This window comes from Tursiops truncatus, chromosome 15 (assembly GCF_011762595.2).
Source record: "Tursiops truncatus isolate mTurTru1 chromosome 15, mTurTru1.mat.Y, whole genome shotgun sequence".
Taxonomy (NCBI): domain Eukaryota; kingdom Metazoa; phylum Chordata; class Mammalia; order Artiodactyla; family Delphinidae; genus Tursiops; species Tursiops truncatus.
In genome coordinates this window covers 68,680,045-68,704,427 of record NC_047048.1, presented here as the reverse complement: position 1 = coordinate 68,704,427, position 24,383 = coordinate 68,680,045, and the positions used below count along the sequence as shown (strand labels likewise).

General features: G+C 47.3%; 1 protein-coding gene across 2 annotated transcripts in view; it reads left to right on the top strand.

Annotated features, from left to right (window-relative positions):
* PTPRT (protein tyrosine phosphatase receptor type T) overlaps positions 1–24,383 on the top strand; it is a 1,098,787-nt gene that overhangs the window by 1,017,294 nt on the left and 57,110 nt on the right. For both annotated transcript variants that reach the window (XM_033841064.2, XM_033841065.2), the window contains 2 exons: positions 5,082–5,169; positions 21,044–21,120. In XM_033841064.2, coding sequence (XP_033696955.1) covers positions 5,082–5,169; positions 21,044–21,120 — 165 coding nt within the window. The remainder of the gene's footprint in view (positions 1–5,081; positions 5,170–21,043; positions 21,121–24,383) is intronic.

The window sequence follows — 24,383 nt, the reverse complement described above, 5'->3', positions numbered from 1 at the left end:
TAATGGATGAATATAATGAGATGGCAGTTCTGGTTTCAGAAGAATGTGATTAGCCCTAATGACTGCCACCATTCCCTGGTCAATCTACTGCAACTAGCCACTGATACCAAAATAATCCCCCTCAGCTGGCTCACTTTGAAGACGGAGATGAGACTCCCCCTCATATTTTTTTCCTTCCTGAGATTATCCCCTATTAGGTTGCAGCTCCCTAAAAATGGAAATGGATGTGTGATCAAAGTCTGCAAACTAAGGGGTCATTACCACTCACTCCTGGGCGGCTGCCTGAGGTGTTGCCTCTCAGCCTTTGTCAACATCATCACGGCCCCCGGGCCAACACATTCTCCTTCATCCCCCACCAGGGGGACACAGAGGCTCCCAAGACTGTGCCAGGAGCCTGCATGGTCTCCCACGGAGACATGCCACTCATCACAACTATCTAGGATTTTTCAAAGGATATCTTCGCACTGGGTTTATCCTGAAGAGCATGGATGTTGAAAGGACTCCCAAACTGTGCCATTTCAGGACTCTGAGGGTGGGCAGGGACGTTCATTAAACTTCTGCAGTACCGTGGTGCAGAGGGTGCATACGTACTCTGTGGGTCCCCGTGGATCAGGGCAAAGCGAAGTACGCGGAGGCAGAGTAAACAAAGAAATGCCCAGAGGGTCTGTCCAAAAGTGAGGCAGGAAGCTTTATGGTGTAGTGAGCTCTCCATCACCAAGGGCATCCAAGTTTGATGGTATCCAATTAACAGATGTTAGGGATCAGCTTATCAGCTGCCTGGAAGGCCATTGTGGAAGGGAGCACAAACAAATTATTTTCAAGGCCACTTACACCTCTGAGATTCCAGGATCTTTGCCTCTGTATGCACAGAAGCCATCTCACACACTATTTTTTTTTCCATCTATCCATCCATTCGTTTATTCAAAAGGGGTGATTCAAGCACATATGAAATACAAAGCCAGTATTGGGTTATGAAGATACAGACATAAATAAGATGCTACCCTTTACCTGGAGTAGCCCATCACCAGGTTGGAAGACAAGACATTCAAATTATCAGATGTAAAGGAGTCCAGCTAATAAAAGAAGTGACTGACTAGCTGGGGATGCAGTGGGATGGTGGGAAAGTAAGCAAGGAAGGTTTCACCAAAGAGAAGATGTTTGAACTGGGTTTTGAAGGATATGTAGGAGTTTACCAGCCAGACTCAGGTGGAAGAGAATTTCAGGCAGAGGGAACACTGTGTGTATAGTCAGTCTCAGAAGTCTGTAACACCTGAAATTGTCTCTGGCATTGTGTTTAGTTGCTAATCACTGAAATATTGTTCTAAGGGTAAGAAATGAGGCTGGAGGGGCATATGGGGTGAAATCATTAAGGACCTTGTACTAAAGAGTTTGGAATGTATACTGAAGTGACAATGGCAAGGGGAGTAACTGGGTCCTATTCACATATTAGAAAGATCTCTCTGATTATACAGGAGAATGGATTGGAGGGGACAAATCCAAAGCAAGAGGAGACCTGTGGAAAAGTATTTCTCCAGGTAAATTCACTGTTTGCAAGAATCATGGCTGCACATTAGAATCCCCTGGGGAGCTTTAAATACCACTGGTGCCTGATTAGACTCTGATTTAATGGTCTGGGGTAGGGCCTGGGAGTTTTAAAGCTTCCCCAGACAATTCTAATGTTCAGCCATTACAAAACCTTAATCTAACTGTAACCTGAATCCTGGCACATAATGAGTAGCCAGCAGATTTTTTTTGCCCAAAAAATGAGTATGAAAACATTCAGAGGGTGCTCTTCTCGGTTTCTTAGCACTTTAGGTGGATATTAGATGAATAGTGGCTTTTATTACAGAGGGTTTCAGGTAGAAATCCATCCCCAGAATATCAGTTTAAACATCAAGAAGTCTAATGCCACCACTGAGACAAGCACTCCCCACCCCTGCAGAGAACCCAGAGTATATAGGCCTGGCAAGTTGCCTGAAAGAGCTGGAGCTACCTGGCTCGGTGAGACGATGAGGCCAAGGGCTGGAATCTGGGTTCTAAGAGTTCCACGGCAAAGCACGAGCCATTTGGGGTCTGCAGATGGTCTGCACCGGTGGCAAGAGGGATGCAGGGTGATGGTCAATTATAATGAGTAAATACAGGATGAGGGGGGGAAAGAGGAGAGACAAGCCCTCCATTTGCAGAACGAGCACACTCCTATCTCCATAGCACTTTTCCACGCTCAGATTTGGGGCAGAGCCTAGAACCTGTTTTGCTTCTCCTCCGGGGTACCAGTCTAAGGGTTTCTGACACACAAAGAACAACATTCTGATCAAGTAATTGCTGGGAAGGCACTCCGTTACCCCAGTCTAAAACCCTGGGCAAAACTAAGTTAGAGAACATGGCTTAGCCTGGGCAAGGACCTCTCACCCCATCTTCATTCAATCTGGTATGGCTAGGTAGCAGAATGGGCACCCATTCTATCTACCCAACCACTGCACAGAGGAGGATCATGGTCGTGCTTTTAGAATAAAGGTCAGCAAACTACAGCCACAGGCTAAATCCAGCCCAACACTTGTTTTTTGTAAATCAATTTTAGTGGAACACAGACATGCCCATGTGTTTGCATTGTGTCTAGGACTGTGTCCTCTCTACAACGGTGGAGTTGAGTATGAGTACTTGGAACAGAGACTGCGTGGCTTACCAAGCCCATACTGCCTGTTATCTGACCCACTACAGAAAAAGGTTGCCAACTCCTGCTCTAGAAGAAGACCCACCCAGCCTGGCTTGGAAGAGACGTGGGAGACTGGAAGCAAGAAAGGGGGAATCACGCATGGTCTGGGCTTTGAATAGACAGTGGTCCTGCCTGCCCATAAAACATTGCCTACTGAATGGCTGAATTTCTGACCAATCAGGTTACAGACTTCTCCTTGCTTAGGATGTAGACCTGCTAAGAAATAGTTGGGCAAAGTCAAGCCTGGTGTATTAAGATGGCTGGAAGCTCCTCTCCCCTGCCCTGCTGACAGGAGTAGCTATTTGCTACTGAAGAGGTAGCAAATTCAGTCTCAGAAGTAGTGCAGGGGCCATGAGCAGGGCATCCACCCTCTTCTACCAGAGACAGGGTAGGGGCAGTAGTCAAGATGTGGTCTGACATTCATGCTTCTGCAGCTTTTCTAAAGCTGTTCGCACTCCCTGAGATGCCCCTCTTCCTTCTCTGTGAGACAGGTGGCTGCACCCTCCCCAGTGTTTCCATAACACTTGGCTCATAACTGTTAGATCACGTCACATGGTTGTTCACTCGTCTGTCTTCTCTTAAACTGATGAGTCCCATCTCTTCCTTCCTTCTAACTCTGGCTCTGAACCTCTGTGTCCAACTTCCGGCTCAGTATCTCAGCTTGAAAGTTGACTAGTCATCTCAAACATGGCTGCTGCTCCTGTTCTTTTACTGTTTTGAACATGTTTAGAAGCAAGTGCTGTACATGGTTCTAAGTATTCAATACTTTATGTACCCAGAACACAACATTTAATTTGTGCTTCCCCAAACCTGTTTCTCCCCCATCTGTTTCTTCTCCATCTCAATAAAAGATGCGACTCTCCACTCCGTTCTTTAACCAGTCAGCCTCCATCCTTCTCTTTCCTGCATAGTCCTCGTCTGTAGTAGATGTGTTGGTGCCCTGCCCACATCCCCTCCACACTCACTTTGCCCGTGTATGCCCACCCAGTGCCCGCCTCTTGCAAGCACTTGCAACTTTTTGCCTGAGTGCTTCCTTAAGACAAAAGAGTATGCACACTTGTCTACAGAGCATGACAGAAGTGCCAAGGGATTTCCTAAGAGTTGTCCTCAATCAGTGATGGATGGGAACTGGGGGATAAATACCCCAACTCCCTTCTTCCTCTGGGAGAACAACTCTGAGCCATGAGATGGGCCCATGGGATTAAGCCTCAGGTGCAGTGGTTATTTGTTCGCTGATGTACCCTGTATTTATTGGCATTCTTTCCTCGATTGTCTGACTTTTCCCACTCTCCCACCCATGAGCTCCTTAGGATTGCCTCCCAAATGCTAGAATCCTTGTTGCTGAGGCTGCTTCTGGGGGAGAGCCAAAATCTGCAATATTCAACTGAACATCCTAAAAGTAATCACTTCCCACCACATCTACTGCATCACTTCCCACCACATCTACTGCACCATCTTGGTCCAAGGTACCATCATCTCTTGGCAGGACTATTGTAACAACTTCCTAACTGATCTCCCTGCTTCCTCCCTGGGCCTCCTGGAGTCTCTATTCCATACATGAGCCAGAATGTGCTGCTTTGTAAAATATAAATAAAATTAGCTAACTGCCCTGCTCAAAACCTTCAGATGGTTTCCTATCACACCTGGAATAATACCCAACTCATTACCAATGACCACAATGCCTTATAAAGCCTGAACTCTCCCTGCCTCTCCAGATGCTTCTGTCACTGCTTTCCCCACCTCATCCTTGAACATGGTCACTCCGTTACCACCTTTGCCTCCACTGTCCTCTCTGCCTGGAAAACACTTCCCACTTTTCTTGGCATGACCGGCTTTTTCACATCATGAAGGAATTCGCTTAAATGTTACCTCCTCAGAGAAGCCCTCCCAGACTGTGCAATCCAAAATAATTCTCATGCACGATCACTATACCTCTACCCTGCTTTATTCTCGTCACAGAATTTTACACTATTTAAAATTATATATGTTTGCTTGTTCATTTGCTGCATCTCCCAGTTGACTGAAAGCTCAAGGGGGCTTTGTCTATTTCGCTGTATCCCAAGTACCTAGAATAGCACCAAACACATATTCGGGATTCAAATATCCGTCAGTGAACGAATGAACAAATGACTCCCCTACTGCACCAGATTTGAGCTCACGACACACGAAAGACATCAGTAACATTTGAGTCCCTGAACAGGTGAATAAGCCAGGGAGGGGACAAGTCTGTGTTCTCCCCAGGCTCCATCCAAGAACACACAGTCTTTTGCACTATGTGACCCATCACAGTGGGTCTCGTTTTCCCCGTGGACACCCAGATAAAGCTCCTGTCTCAAGCCATTCTAATCACTCTGTCCGTCCTTTCTAGGCCTTACCGGAGGGGCAGACAGCCTCGTGGGACACAGCCAAAGAGGATGAAAACCGCAACAAGAATCGATACGGCAACATCATATCCTGTAGGTGACCTTCTGGGAGGGCTCCAGGCTTTGGGAACACAGACGAAAATAAGCTATCACTATTATTTATCTGGAATTTGTTACCAAATAATCCTTGATGTTTCCAGATTTGGGTCCACATGCTAAGCATGGAGCTCTGTCTCAGCCTCCCTGCCATCCCTGGCCTGGATGACAGAGCATGGCTGACCTCAGCCAGAGGGGGCAGGCAGGGAGCTGGGCGGGCATTGGGCGGGCATACATGGGCAAAGTGAGCTGGCACAGTAGATGCAGGAAACCTCTGAAGCTTGGATCTTGCCCGCTCAAGAATTCTTCAGGTCGGGGAGGAAGCCCAGCCACAAGGGTGTTCCCAGCAGGCCCCCTCTGCAAAAACCCATCATGGCAGCATCTTGGGGGTGGAGAGCAAGGTCCAGCCCGTGAAGGAGGGGCTGAGAACAACTAGGTGAGAGATGATGCTATTCCAAGGAGGTCGAGTCCCAAGCAAGGATGGGCGCTCAGAAGGAGCCAGGAACTCTGGCCTGCAGCTGAGGGTTTGGGCCAGCTCAGGGCTCAGGGGAGCCCAAGGTTACCCTCTTCACACAAGAGGTAGAGCGCAGGGCATCACGACTCCTGCCAGACCCCACTGCTTGCTGGCTGGGGGAGGGCCCTGCGGTGAGTGCCTGCCACTCGGGGCCTGTGTCGGCACGGGTGTTTGGGGGCCCTGAGCCTGCAGCAGAAAGCTTGCTTTGTGTGGACCTGGGGGGAGGCGTGGAAGAACATTGCCTTTTGCTCAGCGGTGAGCTCTAGCGTTCCTGGAAGCACCTGCTGGTGTGTGACTTGATGAAAGCAGTGGCACAGAGTAGCTCGAGCACTCTGGAGTCAGACTGCCTGGGCTCCTATCCCAGCTGTGGGGCCCTGGGCAGGTGACCTGACCTCTCTGAGCTTCAGTTTTCTCGCCTTTAAAGTGAGGAAAAGAATGAAGATAGGATGGTTGAAAAAAGGTTCGTAAAACCCTTGGCACAGTACCTGGCACCATTACTCATAGCCCTAGAGTTACTTTCTCAGGGTCACTGATGAGCAGTGTGGATACACCATCCTCCTTATTTTAAGCAAAATTCACTGAATACCCCTGTGGGGATGTGGAATAAGCCAGGTTGGGGCAGGGAAGCATAATCAGATGTCTATTTTGGAAGGATCACCAGGGCAGCTTATTGGGAAGGTAGATTTGATTGAGAGAGGCTGGAGGCAGAGGGACCACTTAGGCTACTGTAAGAGTCCTAGCAAGGGACGAGGGGGCCTGAACAAGGGCAGTGACAGTACTTGTGTGGGACCCTGCATGATACTCAGTGCTGGGAGGAGAGGGAGAGAGAGACTGCCGTAGGACTACACACCACACACAGTCCACACACAAGTATGATCATTGCCAAATACCGGTGTGCACAGCCTTCTACACAACATAAATACAGAGGACGAACTTACCTCATACAAAATGGCAAGCACATACTCTGATTAGAACAGGTGTCAACAACAGCCCCCGTCTGCCACGGCACAGCCAACCTGGACCATTTGACATCTCACCAGTTGGGCACGAAGTATCCCTTGGTCTCAGTTCTCAGAGTAACCCAGTTCAGCCACAAAAAAAAAAAATCCTGAATAACGAATTATTTCTAGCACAGTTCAGTGTTTTGTTTTGTTTTCTCTCCCTGTCTAGACGTTGCCTAAGAAAAAGCTTAGAGGAAGACAGCGTAAGATACAGGCGGCCTGTAAAGGAAAAAAGAGGCAGAAGTTTTAGCTTAGCTGTTTCCTGTGCTGATTTAGAAATCGGCTATGAATAGGAGAACTAATCAGAAAAACATTTGTAATTTGTCTCTTGGAAGAGAGTAATGCAGACAGCAAGATTTCTTAAAAAAAAGAAAAGAAAAGAAAAGATTTCTTGCAAATGTAGTGTTAGAAAGAGACGTTCAAACAGTCAGGAAATGTGTATGAAGACCTATGATGTGTGCGCCTCCTCTGAGCCAGGCCCCGTGCTGGGCACTGGGACACTCAGTCTCTGCTGCCGGGGAACTCGCATTCCAGGTACAGGTTCTGCTTGCTCTGACCATCCTCTGCTTGAGCACCATCGTGTACTAGTGCCCTCTAATACCTGGTCACTTGTCTGTTCCCCATATCAGGTGGTGAGTTCAGATGGGATCCACTAAATTATAGGCTGGAAGACCTTGTGTATTCACTGTAAACCTTAGTCTTCTCTCTGTACAATGGGTATCATGATGCAATAGTATAAGAGAAAATAATAATAGAAAAAATAAACAATTAGAGCACAGTAAAGAGACCCCGTCCCTCGAGAGACAAGGGCATCCAGGCCGGGCCAGGTATCTGGTCCAAAGCCTGAGGAGCCCAGGATGAAAGCCTTTGTATCTTTCTGGACATCCCACTGCCCACCCTTTGCGCTCAGCATCCGTGCCCAAGCCATCATCAGATCTCACCTGGCCTCTGCCCACCTTCTTCCTGGTTGTTCCGTATCTACTTTGGCCCCCAAATGTATCCTATCTGATCTCTAACAGAAGCCAGAGGGACGTCCTCAAAATATGAATTGAAACATGTCACTGTCCTACAGAAAACCCTTCAAATGGCTTCCTTCAGTGTTGAGCCCTTCTTTTCCAAAGGCCCGCAGCCCTCTCTCCATTGCATTTCACACTGTGTCCTCTCCACCACAGTCTCCTTGGTTAAGCCCCACCGGCCTTTCAGTACCTTGAACTTTACATGCTCATCCGTGACACAGGGCCTTTGCACATTCTCTTCTCTATCAACATGCCCGTCCCTCCTCTCTTTGCTCTGCTAAGTTCTACTTATTCTTCAGATCTTAGCTCAGGTATCACTTCCTCAGGGAATTCTTCTGACCATTATAATTTGGTCAGAACCCCATTATTCACTCTGAGAGCACCAGGCATGTCTTCTCCTTAGTTCTCATCACTACCGTGATCTGAGAGCCTTTGCATGACTGTCTGCTGGCTGCCTGATCTCCTCACCAGAATAGGTGTCCTGCAACAACAGAGCTAGGGCTCTCTTGCACTTCTGTGTCCCCAGACCTGGCTTATGGCTGCTGCTCAGTAGACAGGACTGAATGTTGGAATGCACGGACTCCCTGCAAGGCCCCAAAGGGCTTGAGCCATGGGTCTCTCCCTTCTGGCTTTCCCCCAAAAATAGAGAGCACCCAGAAAGGATGGATGGAGGAAGTCTGAATCAGGATGACTCTAGGAACAGTGATAGTTGATCAAGGAAGACATTCTGAGCCTGAAGGAAGAGGGTGGAGAGATGGGACACAGGAGGGAGAGAGGAGGACAGTCGTATACCCCTCAGGAGCCACATCTGAGAAGGCAGGATTCCAGGCAGCAAGGAGAACAATGAAAGGGATTAGACTGCATCATAGGGAGCAGAAGGTGCTGTCCGTGTCCCATCTACACCCCATGGCTCCGCCGCCTCCTTGTGCAGTAACTCCTGCTGGCACCCAGGCCCGGGACTAGGGTGAGGCAGGCGACGCACCCAGCATTCCAGGGTCTGCTCAGGCTCAGCTGTTGACCCTGCACCTGCCTGACCCTGAGAGCAAGTGCCTCCTTAAAGTGTGTGCCCTGGGGCCTCACTGGTTCCCCCCAGTCCTGCCCTGTCTGCATCTTTTTGCCTGAGGACCTTCTCCAAAGCTGGGGCAGGGTGCTCTGCCCAGGCACAAAGCTGTCTCTCCCTAGACCATGAAATAGCCCAGCTGCTCTTCCTCGCCTTCACTGGGTTGTGTGTTCCACACCTTTCTCCAGAGCTTCCATGGGGAGTGGGCTGCCTTCTCTTGGCTGTCTTACTCCCCTCCCCCTTTCCTCTTGGTGTCCTCTTCTCTTCCTATGTGAACTGCTTGCACTGGAATCCTCATCTTGTATCTACTTCCGGGGAAACCCAAACAGAGGCAGAGGAAATTCAGACACCTAATGATACCGTCTTGGTGGGTTTAAAGAAACCTGAATCTCCTTTCTAATGTACGGGTCAGTAATTCTGCAGCGAATTGTGGCTGGACCCGGTAGCCAGTGCATGCAAGAGCAGTGCAAGGCATAAAGGGGAACCAAGAAAGAAAAAAAACGGTCCTGGAATTGAAATGAAGAAAGGAACAGAGAAACAGCCCCGAGGATTGGAAAGTGTTCCTGCCCTTGTACGTTTCCCTCCCAGAGGCAAAGTCGTGGGCACTGGCTTGATAAATAGAAATATTCTTGGTGCAAAAAGAAAAGCGGGTGTGATTAGCATCTTAAGGAACCCAGGGCACTAGGAGGCTGGAGTGGAGGACAAAGGCCCAGGCCAGGGACAACAGAGAAGATGAAAGGGGAGGAGAAGGAGGGAGGGCACAGTCTGCCAATGAAACAATGAAAGAGAAACCTTGCCTAAATAAGCCCTTTCTTCCAAACGATTCTGTTCAGAATTTAGCAGTAGAGACAGTGGGGTTTCCAGGGAGTAGAAAAGAAAGGAGGTGAAAGGAAATGAATGGGGAGAACAGAACAAAGAGTTCTTTACTCTTAAGTAGCCCTGGGGTATGTATGGTGGACAAGGGGAAATTTCAAGAATACCAAGCATTGCCCATGTGGAAGTTGCAGAGGGTGCTTCCTTGACTGGAAGGAAATTACACAGAGGAGAGGAAGTGATCTCAGGGGTGCAGATTTTATCAAATGAGTCTTCCCTTCTGGCATCTGTCGGGGTCCCAGCAGGAGGAAATAGATGGGACCTTCAAATAGTGTGATTTGAGGATAATTTAATCAAGTGACTTTTTTCTTTAATGAAAATGTGAGCTAGCTGTGGGAGACTACAGGGAATAGTGTGGCACCCTGGGGCTAAATGCCATGCCTAGGCCACAGAAGATTCAGTAAGAAGAGGTTCCCAGGACCCAGAGAAAGAGGACCTGGTCAGAGGTGTGACCTTTAGTGGCCTTGCAGCCAGCCCATGGTGACCCCAAAAAAGGGAGCTGAAGGAATAAGTACCTCGATAGCACTCCCCACTTAATCCAATCTTCTGCCAGTGCTTTCCAGTGGCTGAACCCAGCCAGAGCCAGAGGACAAGGGAATCTGTAGACAGAGTCCAGTGGTTCTCAAAGTGTGGTCCCTGGAGCAGCAACACCTGAGAACTTGCTAGAAATGCTCATTTTGGGGTCCCATCTAGACCTGTCAAAGCAGACATTCTGGGGATGGCATCCAGCAAGCTCTGTTGTAAACAGCCCACCAGTGACACTGATACACTCTCAGGTTTGCGAACCTCTCATCTTTTATTTCTTTTTCTTTTTATTAAAGAAAAGTTGATTTACAATGTTACATAAGTTTCAGGTGTACAGCATAGTGATTCAATAATTTTTTTGGATTATACTCCATTTAAAGTTATTATAAAATACTGGCTATATTCTCTGTGCTGTACAGTATGTCCTTGTATCTTATTTATTTTATACATAGTAGTTTGTACCTCTTAATCTCCTACCCCTATCTTGTCCCTCCCCCTTCCCTCTCCCCACTGGTAACCACTAGTTTGTTCTCTATGCAAGTCTGTTTCTGTTTTGTTATAATCATTTGTCTTATTTTTTAGATTCCTCAGTGATAATATATAGTATTTGTCTTTCTCTCTCTGACTTATTTCACTAAACATGATACCCTCCAGGTCCATCCATGCTATTGAAAATGGCAAAATTTCATTCTTTTTTACAGCTGAATAATATTCCCTTGTGTATATATACCACATCTTCTTTATCCATTCATCTCTTGACAGACACTTGGGTTGCTTTCATATCTTGGCTATTGTAAATAATGCTGCTATGAACATTGGGGTGTGTATATCTTTTCAAATTACTGTTTTCATTTTCTTTGGATAAATACCCAGGAGTGGAATTGCTGGATCATCTAGTAGTTCTATTTTTAGGTTTTGGGGGAACTTCCATACTGTTTTTCCACAGTGACTGCACCAATTTATATTCCCACCAACAGGGTACAAGGGTTCCCTTTTCTCCACATCCTTGCCAATATTTGTTGTTTGTGGTCTTTTTGATGATAGCCATTCTTACAGGTATGAGGTGATATTACGCTGTGGTTTTGATTGGCATTTCCCTGATGATTAGCAAAGTTGAGCGTACAAACCTCTGATCTTATCCACAGGGATCAGCTTCCAGTTTAGAGAGGCAGGTGCGGAAGGCTGAAGGGCAAACAAGAGACCCAGGACATTTTCATTTTCTGAGACTTCTAACCCCCTAATTTAAGACAAGCCACTGGGCTCAGGTGCATTGGAGAACTGGGCATGGGGTCCAGCAGACCCAGATGCTAGTCTCAGTTCTGCCCTTTACCTCATGCATGACCTTCAACAAGGTCACTTCATCTCTCTGACACTCAGGTTCACACCTTTCAGTGCAAAGAGTGCAAATTAAGATGAATAAATATTGACTCTGAACCTGGTTGTATAGCCTTTTAAACCTAGATGACACTAAGTCTAGTCTCTTTGAGTTCACGGGCAAGGAGCAATGGTCCAGAGATGTAGAGCCCTGCCCAGGGTCACGCAGAGTCTGTAGGACAACCAGGACCAGAGCTCCGGGCTCTTGCTGCCCGGATGCCACGAGCTCCCTACCACGGAGTCCCTCTGCATCTAGACATATCTGTGCTCTTGGGGGCGTGTGCGCTGAGGACTCTGACCTCAGAGCAGGAGATCAGGATGAACTCTTCAGAGAGGCTGTTTTCACTTCCAGGAAGGAACTCAGATTCAGATCAAGCTCAGGGGCTTCTCTCAGAGCTGTTTCTCTGCTGATTTCTGGGGAGGCCGTACTGGATGTCAAAATGGGTGCCTTGTTCACTGTTCCCAGCTCCCCCTTCTCCTTGGCCGTCTCCGAGGGTGGCTCCTGCCTGGGCCTTACAGAGCGATCCTGGTGCAGAAACCTTCAGTGGCCTTGTTTGTCAGAGGACTTGTTCCGGTCACTGGAGCCCTCTCTGCCTGCTTGCCGGGACTGCTGAGAAATGTCCCCAGGAGCGGCTCTCAATCTGTGACGGATGGGGGTGCGGGTGTAAGTTCCCCAGGTCCCTCCCCGCTGAGGCGGAATAACTTGGAGGTGTGTATTCACACTCTCTCCTGGAGTAGCAGGAGAAAGTAAGAAAGTAAGCCCCAGCTTGATGACACAGCCCTCACCGGTTTCCTTCCTTTCTGCCTCCTACTTCCCATTCCCCTTCCGGTGTTTCCCGGGATCATCTCCCAAAGCAAGTCCTTGCACTTCAGTCCTTGTCTCAGTTTCTGCTTCGGAAGGAATCCGGATCAGAAACCTTCCTCTCTTTCTTCAGAAAGTCCCCTTAGCAGGGTGTGGGCTGGACATCCTGCTTAGGATGAATCCACAAATTCATCAGCTGGGCCACTGTCCCCCTAACTTCTCTCGGTGCTCTGCGCCTCTACACTTAAGTCCCCTCTGTGGCCCCAAAACTTTCATCTGTTGGAGCAGCTCCTCACGGGGCCCTGCAGAATGGAGCAGCCCATCCTCAGTCAGCAGGGAACTGGCAGCACAAGGAGACGCACAGAATGTCGGGCTGTTTCTCTGTCATCCCCAGGCCACCTGCTACCTTGGTAACGGTAATTCAATCAAGATTGAATGAGGAGACCTTTAGCTTCAGTGGGGTACCTGGGCAGTCTCGGCAGGATTACCTGCATCCTCGCTCTCCACTCGTGCAACATGATGACCTTAACATTTCCAGTACTTCTAGGAAATGATTTTTCAGCTCCACAATTCATTGTAATGAGTCAGATCTCTTTTCTCTGAAAAACTGCACCTTTTCTTTACCTTCCTCAGTGCCCAGAAGACAGGAGGAAAGCACATCCTGTATCCAAATGATATTGTCTTCCCCGCCCCACCTCTCTGAAGTGATTCTCTAAGTGGATGTGACTTGAGAAGACTGACTTAATGGGTTACCTCTGATGATGGAGGAGGGAGGAGGAACTGTGGTTTGCTTTGAGAGTTAGACCTGTGCATGGGAGGACACTGAATCCTCTCCCATGGCCAGGGATGGGGGGTGGGACACACAGTGGGATGGGACACAGTGTCAGAGTCAGAACCGGCATGGAGGGGTGTAGCGGCAGTGCATCTTGGGGTTCCCAGAGAGGTAGGGACCCCACTACTCTACAAGGAAGCTGTCAGCCTTACACCTTCTAAGTTGTTAAACTGCTTGGAGCCTTGATTTTCTCAGCCACAGAATGGGTTATGACGAGAATCAAATGGCATGGCATCCATAGGCTTCCAGAATGGTGCCTGCAGCATCTGATGCACTCCGCAAAGATAAATTTCTGTTCCTTACACCCAGCACAGGTGAGTCTCTAGTCTCACGGCCTAATTCCAGTAAAAACCTTTGGTCTTTCCCAAGACAAATTGAATAGCCGAGGCACCCCCTGTGCTAAATAACTGAACATCAGATGATCTGTACATGGAAACCTGAGTGTGCATCAGAATCTCGTGGAGGGCTTGTTAAAATACAGATTGCTGGGCTCCACCCCAGAGTTTCAGATTCAGTGGGTCTGGGCTGGGACTCCAGTATCTGCATTTCTAACAAGTTCCCAGATGTCATTGATGCTATTGGCCAAGGAACTATATTTTGAAAACCACTGGTCTAGAATTACAATAAAACTGAATTTACACATTTGTATTGATCTCTTACAATACACCAGGTGCCTTCATATCTAACTGCTTTTCATCCTTGCAACAAGTCTGCAAAGGTGGAGAGGATTTTGATGTTGTCATTGGGTAAACTGAGGCCCGGGAAGGTACATCATCTGCTCCGGGTGATAGAGTTAGTGACAGACCTCAGGTCTGCTTTCAGAGCCTTCCCAAGCCCTCCCTCTCTCGTGCCGAAGGCAATGATTGGCTGCCAGTCTTGGGTCTGCAGGTGGGGTGAGGGGTCAGCTATGAGGCGAGGAAGAATTTGAGCACAGGATCCAGGCACACTATGCCAGCCTTGTGTAGAGGAAAGAGCCTGGGTCCCAAGCCAGGTTACCTAAAATCAATTGTATGGCTGAAAGCAAGGGACCGGCTCCTTTCTGGTTCTCAGCCTTTCAGACACAAATATGAATTCATATATTGAACAGATAATTATTGAGCACTTACTATGTGCCATACACTGTAGAGGAGTTCAGTAAATAGGGTGCCCATTCTTAAATAGGGCGCGAAGGAGAGCCGTGGGTTAGTCATATCGTCGCAGAAATAAAACTGCTCTAAGAGCTCTGAAGACAAGTACAGGGAGCTATTAGAGCCTGGGGTGGAGAGATCATAGAAGGCTTCCTGAGGGAAGAAGATTGAGCTGAAGAATGAGATGTTGCCAGCCTTATGGGGTTGAGGGCGTTCCTTTCATGTGCAAAGGCCCTGTGGTCAGAGCAGACATGATGCATTTGAGCAACAGAAAGAAGGGCACGGTTTTCAGTCATATGTGGGGAGGGGGGCATGAGGCTGGACTTGGGAAATAGGTCCCAAACCAGATCATGCAAGGCATTGTGGGGTCTGGTCAGGCTTTGTTCTCTGTCAGTGATGTCTTGCAACTGATTCATACCAGCTTGCAGGAGATGATGGTTAAATTTTTCAGGAATTTTGTGAGCCAGTTGATACCACGTTGGTAGCTTGAAATCAGTCATGGTGGGAGTATTTATATCACAGAAATCAGATGTTACCCATCAGGGCCATTTCTTCCTCCAGAGAGCTCTTTGTTAAACTTTTACAACCTACCACTGGGCTTTGTTCGAAAACTACAAGGAACAGATTGATTCTAGAGGGGCAATGTTTCTGTTCCCCTTGAGTTGCGTTCCAGGGAGCTCTTTGGGTCTTTGCAGTTATGCCTTCTCTCTACCAGTGGCCACTGGTTCTCTCCTCCTCCGTGCAAGCCAGTGCTGGCCCACCTCCTACCTCAGCTGAGAGCCGGGTGAAGCCGGGCTCCTGCACCTCCTCTTACCTCACCGTTGAGGAGTTTATTTCTCCTCTATGTGACTTCTTCACTCGTCTTGAATATCAAACAAGGAATACCAGATTAGCTGTTTCTCAAGCTTGCAAAATGTAGATAGAGCATAATGAACTTTCTGGGCTGCTTGTAAATTACTTTGTATAAACTCCTTTACATCGCCCACTGCCCCATCTTTCTCCATGTGCATGTGGATAAACACGTTTTTTTTTATCCTTCTAATTATATAATGTTAGAAGGAGAAGGGGACACAGAATAATATTAGCGTCTCCCAGAAGGAATAAATAAACCATGAAGGCAGTCCTACTCCTTGCAATGCCTTTCTGGTGGACCTGTAGCTGAATTCTGCCCTTTCATGAATATACACAGTAACTCTTTGCCTCTGTAGAAAGATGGGTTTACATTTTGTACAGAAGGGCAAATGGGAAGCACTAAGTTTCTAACCGTCTCCGCCATCAGCTCACTGCCTGCCTCACATCCAGCCCAGAATCACCATTTATTAAGCACCTGCTGCATACCAGGCACTGTGCTCACACTTTTTTTAAGAGCAGTTTTAGTTTCAGAAAAATTGAGCGGAATGTCCAGAGAGTTCCTGTTTACTCCTACCTCCCATCCCCCTTCAGTTTCCCCTGTTATTAACATGTGGCATCAGTGTGATACGTTTGTTACAATTGGTGAACCAATATTGATCCTTTTTTTATAAGATAGTATCTCATTTTTTTATTGAAGTTTAGTTGATGTACAGTATTGTATGTTACAAGTGTACAGTATAATGATTCACAGTGTTTAGAGGTTATACTCCATTTATGGTTATTATAAAATATTGGTTATTTTCCCTGTGTTGTACATTATATCCTTGTAGCTTATTTTATACATGACAGTTTGTACCGCTTAATCCCTTACCCCTATAATGACTCTCCCCTTTCCCTTTCCCCACTGATAACCACTAGTTTGTTCTCTGTATCTGTGAGTCTGCTTCCTTTTTGTTATAATCACTAGTTTGTTGTATTTTTTAGATTCCACATATAAGTGATATCATACAGTATTTGTCTTTCTCTGTCTGACTTATTTCACTTAGCATAATACCTTCCAAGTCCATCTATGTTGTTGCAAATGGCAAAATTTCATTCTTTTTATGGCTGAGTAATATTCCATCACATAGATATACACCACATCTTCTTTCTTTTTTTTTTAGTGTTTAGTTTTTTTTCCTCAACATCTTTATTGTAGTACAGTTGCCTTACAATGGTGTGTTACTTTCTGCTTTATAACAAAGTGAATCAGTTACACATATACATATATCCCCATATCTCTTCCCTCTTGCATCTCCCTTCCTCCCACCCTCCCTATCCCACCCTTCTAGCTGGTCACAAAGCACCGAGCTAATCTCCCTGTGCTTTGCGATCCATTATTACTAGCTAAAGTCCATAGTTTACCTTCGAGTCCACTCTGTGTTGTGCAGTTCTGTAGGATTTAAAAAATGTACAGTGACACATATCCGCAATTACAGTATTTATTATACAGAAGTTTCACTGCCCTAAAAGTTCCCTGTGCTCTACCTAGTCATCCCTCCCCCCAAGTCCCTGGCAATCACGGATCTTCTTACTGCCTCCATAGTTTTGCCTTCTCCAAAATGTCATAGAGTTGGAATCATACACTATGAAGCCTTTCAGGCTGGGTTTTTTCACTTAGCAGTATGCGTTTATGTTTCCTCCATGTCCTTTCCTGGTTTAGGAACTCATTTCTGTATATTACCAAAGACATGGATGTACCATGACTTGTTTGTCCATTCACCTATTGAAGGACATCTTGGTTTTTCTTAAGTTTTGGCAATTATGAGTAAACCTGCTATAAACATTCATGTGCAGGTTTTTGTGTGGATGTAAGTTTCAGCTCATCTGGGTAAATACCAGACAGTAATTGTTGGATCATATGATAAGAGTGTGTTTAGTTTTGGAAGAAATTTCCAAACTGTCTTCCAAAGTGGCTCTACCATTTTGCTTTCCCATCAGCAATAAGTGAGAATTCCTGTTGCTCTGCATCCTCGCCAGCATTTGGTGTTGTCAGGGTTCTGGATTTTGGCCATTCTAGTAGGTGAGTAGAGGTATCTTTTTGTTGTTTTAATTTGCAGTTCCTAATGACATATGATACTGAACATCTTTTCATATGCTTATTTGCCATCCATATATCTTTATTCGTGAGGTGTCCGTTCAGATCATTTGCCCATTCTTTAATTGGGTTGTTTACTTATTGTTGAGTTTTAAGAGGTCTTTGTATACTTGTGGATCCAACTCCTTTATCGGGTAGTCTTTTTCAAACGTTTCCTCCCAATCTGTGGCTCATCTTTTCATTCTCTTAACGTCCTCACACTTTTCATGCCTGCATTTTCTCATTTAATCCTCCCAACATTCTGTGAGCTATATAGTATTGAGCCATATAGCATTTTCCTAAGAAAACCAAGGCTTAGAGAGATCAACTGACTTGCTAAGTGATGGAGCTAAGATCTGAACCCAGATCTGATCCAGAGCTTCAGACCTCCCATCACCACGTCTGCTGTCCTACTTGCCACAGGTTAGCCCATGTGGGAGTAAATCGTAAATCTTGATCATTTTGTACTAAAGTACCCTTTCACAGTCTCAGAAGATAGTCTCTATTTGGATGCTCTGCAGAGCCCGGCATGGTGACTTGCATCTAAGTACCTGGATAGGGCATAGAAAGCCCTCTTCAATCTAACCCCCACCTACCTCCTCCCACTGCTAATTGCCTCCCATTCCATGTTCACAAGACAAGAAACTGTTTGCAGGTCGCCAGTGTGCTTTTCCAGGACCTCTGCTCTCTTGCTGTTCTCTCTGACGGAAAGACCCTTCCTCATTGTCCGTTGGTCAAGGCTTACTTTCAATTCCTCATTCACATATCACTTCGCAAAGCCCTCTAGTCCCCTCCCCACTTTCTAGACCTTGAAATTTCACTTCTCTGTACAGTCTGTCTCCCCCACTACATTGACAAACTCCCTGAGCACTTGGAAAATACTTTCCAAGTCCCTTCAACAAGCCTGTGTGTAGTAGGTGCTCAGTGAATTTGTTCTTAATAAATGAATAAAGGTGATAGTGACAAACGCCATCATCTTGTGGTTAGAGGCACCTGTCATCTTTAAGAATATTTAACTAAAAGAAATGTTTGTTTCTTTTCTTTTTCTTGTTAATCATATTTGCTTTCAGACTTTCAATTTCGTTTTATATTAATGAAAATTCCCTTTCAACGTTTTACACCAGAATATCTGTTTCCAGTGCTTCAGACTTCAAGGGCAGGCATAATTCAATAAATGAAGGAGATTTTTTGAATCGATGAGTCATTAGTGAGACCAATGAGTGGAAACACATTACACATTTTTCACATTTTTGAGCCTTACAGTTTTGGTAACCGCTGGTAACAAGGCTTAACAGTCTGAGCTCAGAGTCAGCTGCTGGGTCTTGTCTGAACCCCTGCTGGGTGGATGTGCCCCAGGACGTCCCACTGCAGGAGCTGGGGACCAGACACTTGCACAGACTGCAGTACCTGCGAGATGCTAGAAGTCCAGGGACAGCACATCGTGTGAACGGAGCAGGGATTCAGGGTCAGACAGTCCTAAGATAGAATCCCAGCCACTTGTAGGCTGTGTAATGTTGGAAACTTGCTTAATCTCTCTGAGCCCCAGTTTCTTCATCTGTGAAATGGGAAGAATAAAAATACTACATCATTAGTATAATAATCTGTGGAGCAATTTGGAGGAATAAATGATTGAGTGAGATAATGTATGTGAAGCCTCTGGTATCTACCATCAACTCCATAAAGATTAGCTTCAAACTCCTTCCCCACTTCACACCCCACTCCGCCACCCACCGAAAGGGATCACTTAGACCTCCCCCCCACTCCCTCTGGTTGATTCCACGGAATCTCTTCCCCACGATGAGTGAGAAACATGGCATCCAGTGTAGCTCAGTATCTAGCACAGTGCCTGCCGCATGGCAGATGCTCACTTAACTATTTTTGAATTGATTAATTAGTGAATGAATGAATGGAGGTGGGGCGGTGTCCTGTCCAGCCCCGGCCTGCTCGTCCATGCTTGGTCCCATTCCTTGCCTTCTCCCGCTCAACTTCCCATCGTAGGGATCTGACCCTTGCGGGTTGCATTTCTCAGCCTCTCTTGTCGGCTGGCTGCTGCTTGGCCAATGACGTGCACCGGTGGGAGATTGGAAGGTGGGAGAAAGGAAGAAGCCGGGGTATTTCTCCCTCTCTGTCCCAATCAGAGGCATCTTCTTGAACAGTGAGGGAGTCTCCTCCTTTTCTCCAGCTCCCACCAGAGAGGCCCACTGCAGCTCCAGCTTCCACAGGTGGCCCCCACCCCTGGGCTCTGGTGCCCTGGCTTCCTCCCTCTGTCCCACCGACCCTGGGGAGGCAGTGTCTCCTTGTTGATGTTTATCTCTGAGTTACTTCTCCCTCCTCCCTCTAGCCTCTCAAGCCTTCCATCACCCAGGTAACCACTCCTCTGTCGTTAATTCCCTCTGCTGTGTACCCTCGAAGTACTTTCTACTATCCTGCTTAGACCCCTCTGGGGAATCAGGAGCGTCTGAGCTCAGAGTTAAGAGAACCCCACTCTTCCAAGCTCCACCATCCACTGGCCGTGTGGCCAGTCAATCCTTGGGAGCCTCAGTTTCCTCATTTGTAACAAAGGTTAACAGCATCCCTCTTACTTCTCTCCCAGGGTCCCTGTGAGAGTCCAATGAGATAATCCATTCATATACTCACCAAGTACTTACTGAGTACCTGTCACAGGTGCATGCAGAGGCTGGAACAAGGAGCAAACACCTAATGTCCCTGTTCATGGGGGTTCCAGGTAGTAGTAACAGGTGGCCTTGTAAACTGCCAAGTTCTGGAAAAAGCTAATGGGATTTGGTGACCCGACTTCCGTGATCCCCAGAAACCCTTGGGGGTGCCCAGAGTTCTCCAGTCCACTTATGGGGAGCCCTAGCCCTGACCTAGAGTAAGGTGGCCCGGCCAGTGGATGCAGCAACACGCGGTGATACGTGCATAGTGATGGGGACAGAAAGCTGAGTCCCTCCCCCCACCAGACCCAACCCAGGTGTTCTGTTTGCGTGTCCTCTAGCATATCGGAGCTCACTTTAATGGACTGTAAAGGATTAGCCTGATTCTTCTGCTGTAATGGGTTTTTCTTTTAATCATTTTAATTTGGTGTTATTTGAAGTAAGAGTGCCATTGACTATAGCCTGCAAATCTTGTTTGTGCCTAGATCGTTTTTGAAATGGTATTCTCTGTAACACAATTTTTAGTTATTGATGGCCTTTTAATCTAATGATTTAGTCGGCTTCACTTGAATGATAATATTGATAACAATATGTGGCCGACGGTCTATTTGCAGCAATATTCCAAGAGGCAAAAGGCAAGCATTTGTGCACTTGTGGAAAATAGGTAAATGTGCCAGTTTTAAGCAAGCCTGAAAATGGGGCCTATTAATTTGGATCTAACAGTTCTCGCTTCCTGAGTGTTTTCATATGGTCTTTCCTGTGTTGTCCTCTGGAGAAGGCATCTCCATCCCCATTTTAATGACAAAATCACTAAGATTTAAAGAAGCAGGTCACTCTCCCCTGTAGGTAATGACAAAACCAGAATCAGAAGGGCAGGTGAAAAAAAAGAGAAGAAGCATATACAAGCCCTTTTTTTAGGCACAGTAATCTCCCTAAGCCTCAATTTCCTCATCCGTAAATGGGGATAATAACTGAGGGTGATGCTAGGGGTTAAATGAGAGCGTGTCTGTCAGTAGCATGGTGCCTGGTACATGATGATTGATAAACGGTGGCTCTGAAGCAGGGCAGAGCTCACCCGAAGCCTTCTCATCACCCATCCCCTTGTTTTCTGCTCTCTCTCTGCAGATGACCATTCTCGAGTGAGGCTGCTGGTGCTGGATGGAGACCCACACTCCGACTACATCAACGCCAACTACATTGATGTGAGGCTCTCCATGGGGCTGGGCAGCTGGGTTCTGGGGTTGGCTACAGTGGGCTCAAGATCTGTGGCTGTGTCCCCAGCCGCTCCCCCCAGACAGTGGCCCTCCTAGAACAGGTCCAGAGGGTCTGGCTCCTCCCTGTAACTAGTGTAACCCGAGCTGATTAGCCATCTCAAGCTGCATCCACTTTCAGGCTGGCTGGAGTCGCCTGCTCTGTGGGAACCCAGGATCGCCAGTCTTGTTCATTCACCCATTCATTCTTCTGTATGTATGTCCGTTTACCCATTCATTCATTTATTTGAAGGTACAGCCATTTATGCAACAAAAATTTCAGAATACCTACTGTATGTTGGATGCTATAGGAACCATAAAGCTAAAAATGCCATGGTCTCTACCCTCTGAAACCTTAGCAGGAAGATAAGCTGTGCACATCAATGATTCCAGGGCAAACTAGAAAGTGGTGAGTGTCATGAGTTCAGATAAAATGCTACAGGGATTCAGAGGTGGGAGGGAAAAAGTCACTCTTCTATCAGGAATGCGAAGTGTGATGTGAACCGAAACATCAAGCACAGGTAGAATTTAAAATCAAAGAGGGGGAAGATGGGCCTCTGCCAAAGAAAAGCACAAGCTGAGATGTAGCAGAGGGTAAGTAGCAGCTCAGTTCGAGGGGAGCAGAGACTCTATAATGGGAATAGTGGAAAATAAGGTTGGAGCTAGATCACTGATGCTTTGTGATCAAACGTTGGAAGTCAGACTTTATTTTGTAGGCAAGAGAAAGCTCTGGAAAGTTTTTGATCAAGGAGGTGACCGGTTCAGAGCTGAGCTTTGGGATGATTTATCTGTTACCCAGGGTAAGATCGATGAGAGGGAAGAGGGTCTGGGAATAAGACCCCCAATTAGGAAAGGGGGCTGCTTCAGTGTTCCAGAGAATATGGAGGAAGGAACTAAATACAACAGGAGCCAAGACGGGCTTACACGGAAGTAAGAGAGTTTGTAAAAGGGAAGCATGGTCACTGGGACCAGAGAGACATCCCAGAATGACCAATGCAAGCCAGGCTTCTGAGGACCTCAGCTAGGGGTCCAAGAACCTTGACGAAAGGCTCAGAGATCCACCTTGGTGCCTCTGACTCCCAAGTGTTTTTATAGACAAGCTATAAGGCACTGTGGCATGCCTTTGAATTCCCCATTGTGTATTGAGCCTTGTGTTAGGCATTTGCCTGTTTGCCCTCAGATCTATTCCTTGCCCTTCCCTGTTCTGCTTTGTGTTTCTGGTATGCGTGTGTCTGTGTGCGTGCGCATGTTTGTGTGTGCATTGTGTGCATGTGCATACGTGCACGTGTGTGCGTTTGTGTGCATGTGCATGTTTCTATGTGTTTGCGTGTGTGTGCATGTTTGCGTGTGTGCATTGCGTGGTTTTGTGTGTATGTTCGTGTGTGCATGTGCATATGTGCGTGTGTGCATGTGCGTCTGTGTGTGCGTGTGTTTGTGTGTATGTGCGTGTGTGCATGTGCGTGTGTGTGTTTGTGTGTGTGCATGTGCGTCTGTGCGTGTATGTGTGTGGTGTGCGTCTGTGTGTGCGTGTGTGTGTGTGCGTGTGTGTGTGTGTGGTGTGTATGTGCGTGTGTGCATGTGCGTCTGTGTGTGTGTGTGCATGTGTGCAGGGAGGAGAGCGAGCTGACCCTTTAAGGAAGGTGCGATGGGAGATTGGCAGGTGATGGGAAGGGAGACGCCGTCGTATTTATCTGCCTCTCTTGTCTCCTGGGGTGGCAGCTCCAGCAGCGGCTGCATCAAGCAGGGCCACCAGAGTGATCCAGCCTCGACAAGGTGGCCCCAGCTCCTGGGCTCTGGCGACTTCTCTGTCTCCCGTTATCTGCTGGTTCTAGGGGTGACCACATCCTCTTGCCATTGCTGATCTCTGGGTGGCCTCACTGTTCCGTTTTGCAACTTAGCTCCTCCATCACCTGTATAACCAGCTCCCTGTACTGAATTCCCTCTGTCTGAAACACCTGGAATGGTTCTCCGCCTGGACTCTGGTTAACAAGAAAATTCACAAGGAGATGGCCAGTTCTGAGCAGCCTGTCTCCAACCTGGAGAAAGCACTCAGCATTCACCCATCATGCCTTCAGCCTGTCCCTCATGCATCTAGTATTCATTTCTCACACACAGCAGATCCTCCACTGTGTGCCAGAAACACAGACCTTAAAAGGGACTCAAGTCTGGTGAGGGAGTCAGATAAGAAAAGAGACCCTCGAAGAGCAGGGGCCATGGGAACGTAAAGGAAAATCAAAGCCTCAAGGTGGGAGTGGCGTGGTCAGTGAAGCCTTCCTGGAGGAGGTGACACAGTGCTGCTTTAGCCAATGAGTGAGAGTCAGCCGATGGTAGTCAGGCAAGAAGGACCGATGGTGGCTTAAGAATTATTGATCACCTCTAGTGTACCAACATTGCCTTAACTAGTATCACAACTCACAAAGTAAATGCCATTACTACCCATTTCCAGATGAGTGAACTGGGGCTCTCAAGGTTATGAAACTTCTCCAGGATGTGAGGGAGGGGACAGCAGGAGTCTGCATTGGCGGTGCCTCCCCAACCATGCCCTGCTGGCTTTAATAACGACGGTAATGCAATGACAACAGCCCAGGGCTCTAAATGAGTCGCTCTTGGGCCCTGTGAGGGGTGGTTTTAAATGAATCTGTTTATTGAGACCTCCCACTAGCCCTCTAGGATAGGTGACCACCCCCATTTTCCAGATAGGGAAGCTGAGGTTTAAAGAGATTGCACAGCTTGAGTGTGGGCATCTGCTCCCTGGCAGAAGCAGGCTAGAAACCAGACCCGAATGACTCCCAGGCCAGGGCTGTTGGTCCTGTCCCTCCTCACCCACTCGAAAGACACCACCTTGCACGCAGCACACAGTGGGGACTCGAGCAGCGCATGCGGAACCAAACTGAGTTGGTTCCTTCCATTTCTCCTCGACTTTGACTCAGGCTGAGTGGATGGGGCAGCCCTGACAGCCATGCCCACGAGGGGTCTGCTGGCCCAAGTTGCCATATCTGGCATTCATTGCCTGAGTGCTAACCTCCGGCAAAAGGCATTTTCCTGGATAGACAATCCAAAGTTGAGGGAGGATGTGACTGCGGTCAGAGCCAAGATGCACTTTGGTATTTTATAGGCAACAAAGGAAATTGCTTTAAATGCAAGTGAATCTCTGCAACACCAGCACTAATAACAGCACCCGTTTCTACCAGGTTCTTATCATCACAATGCATTCT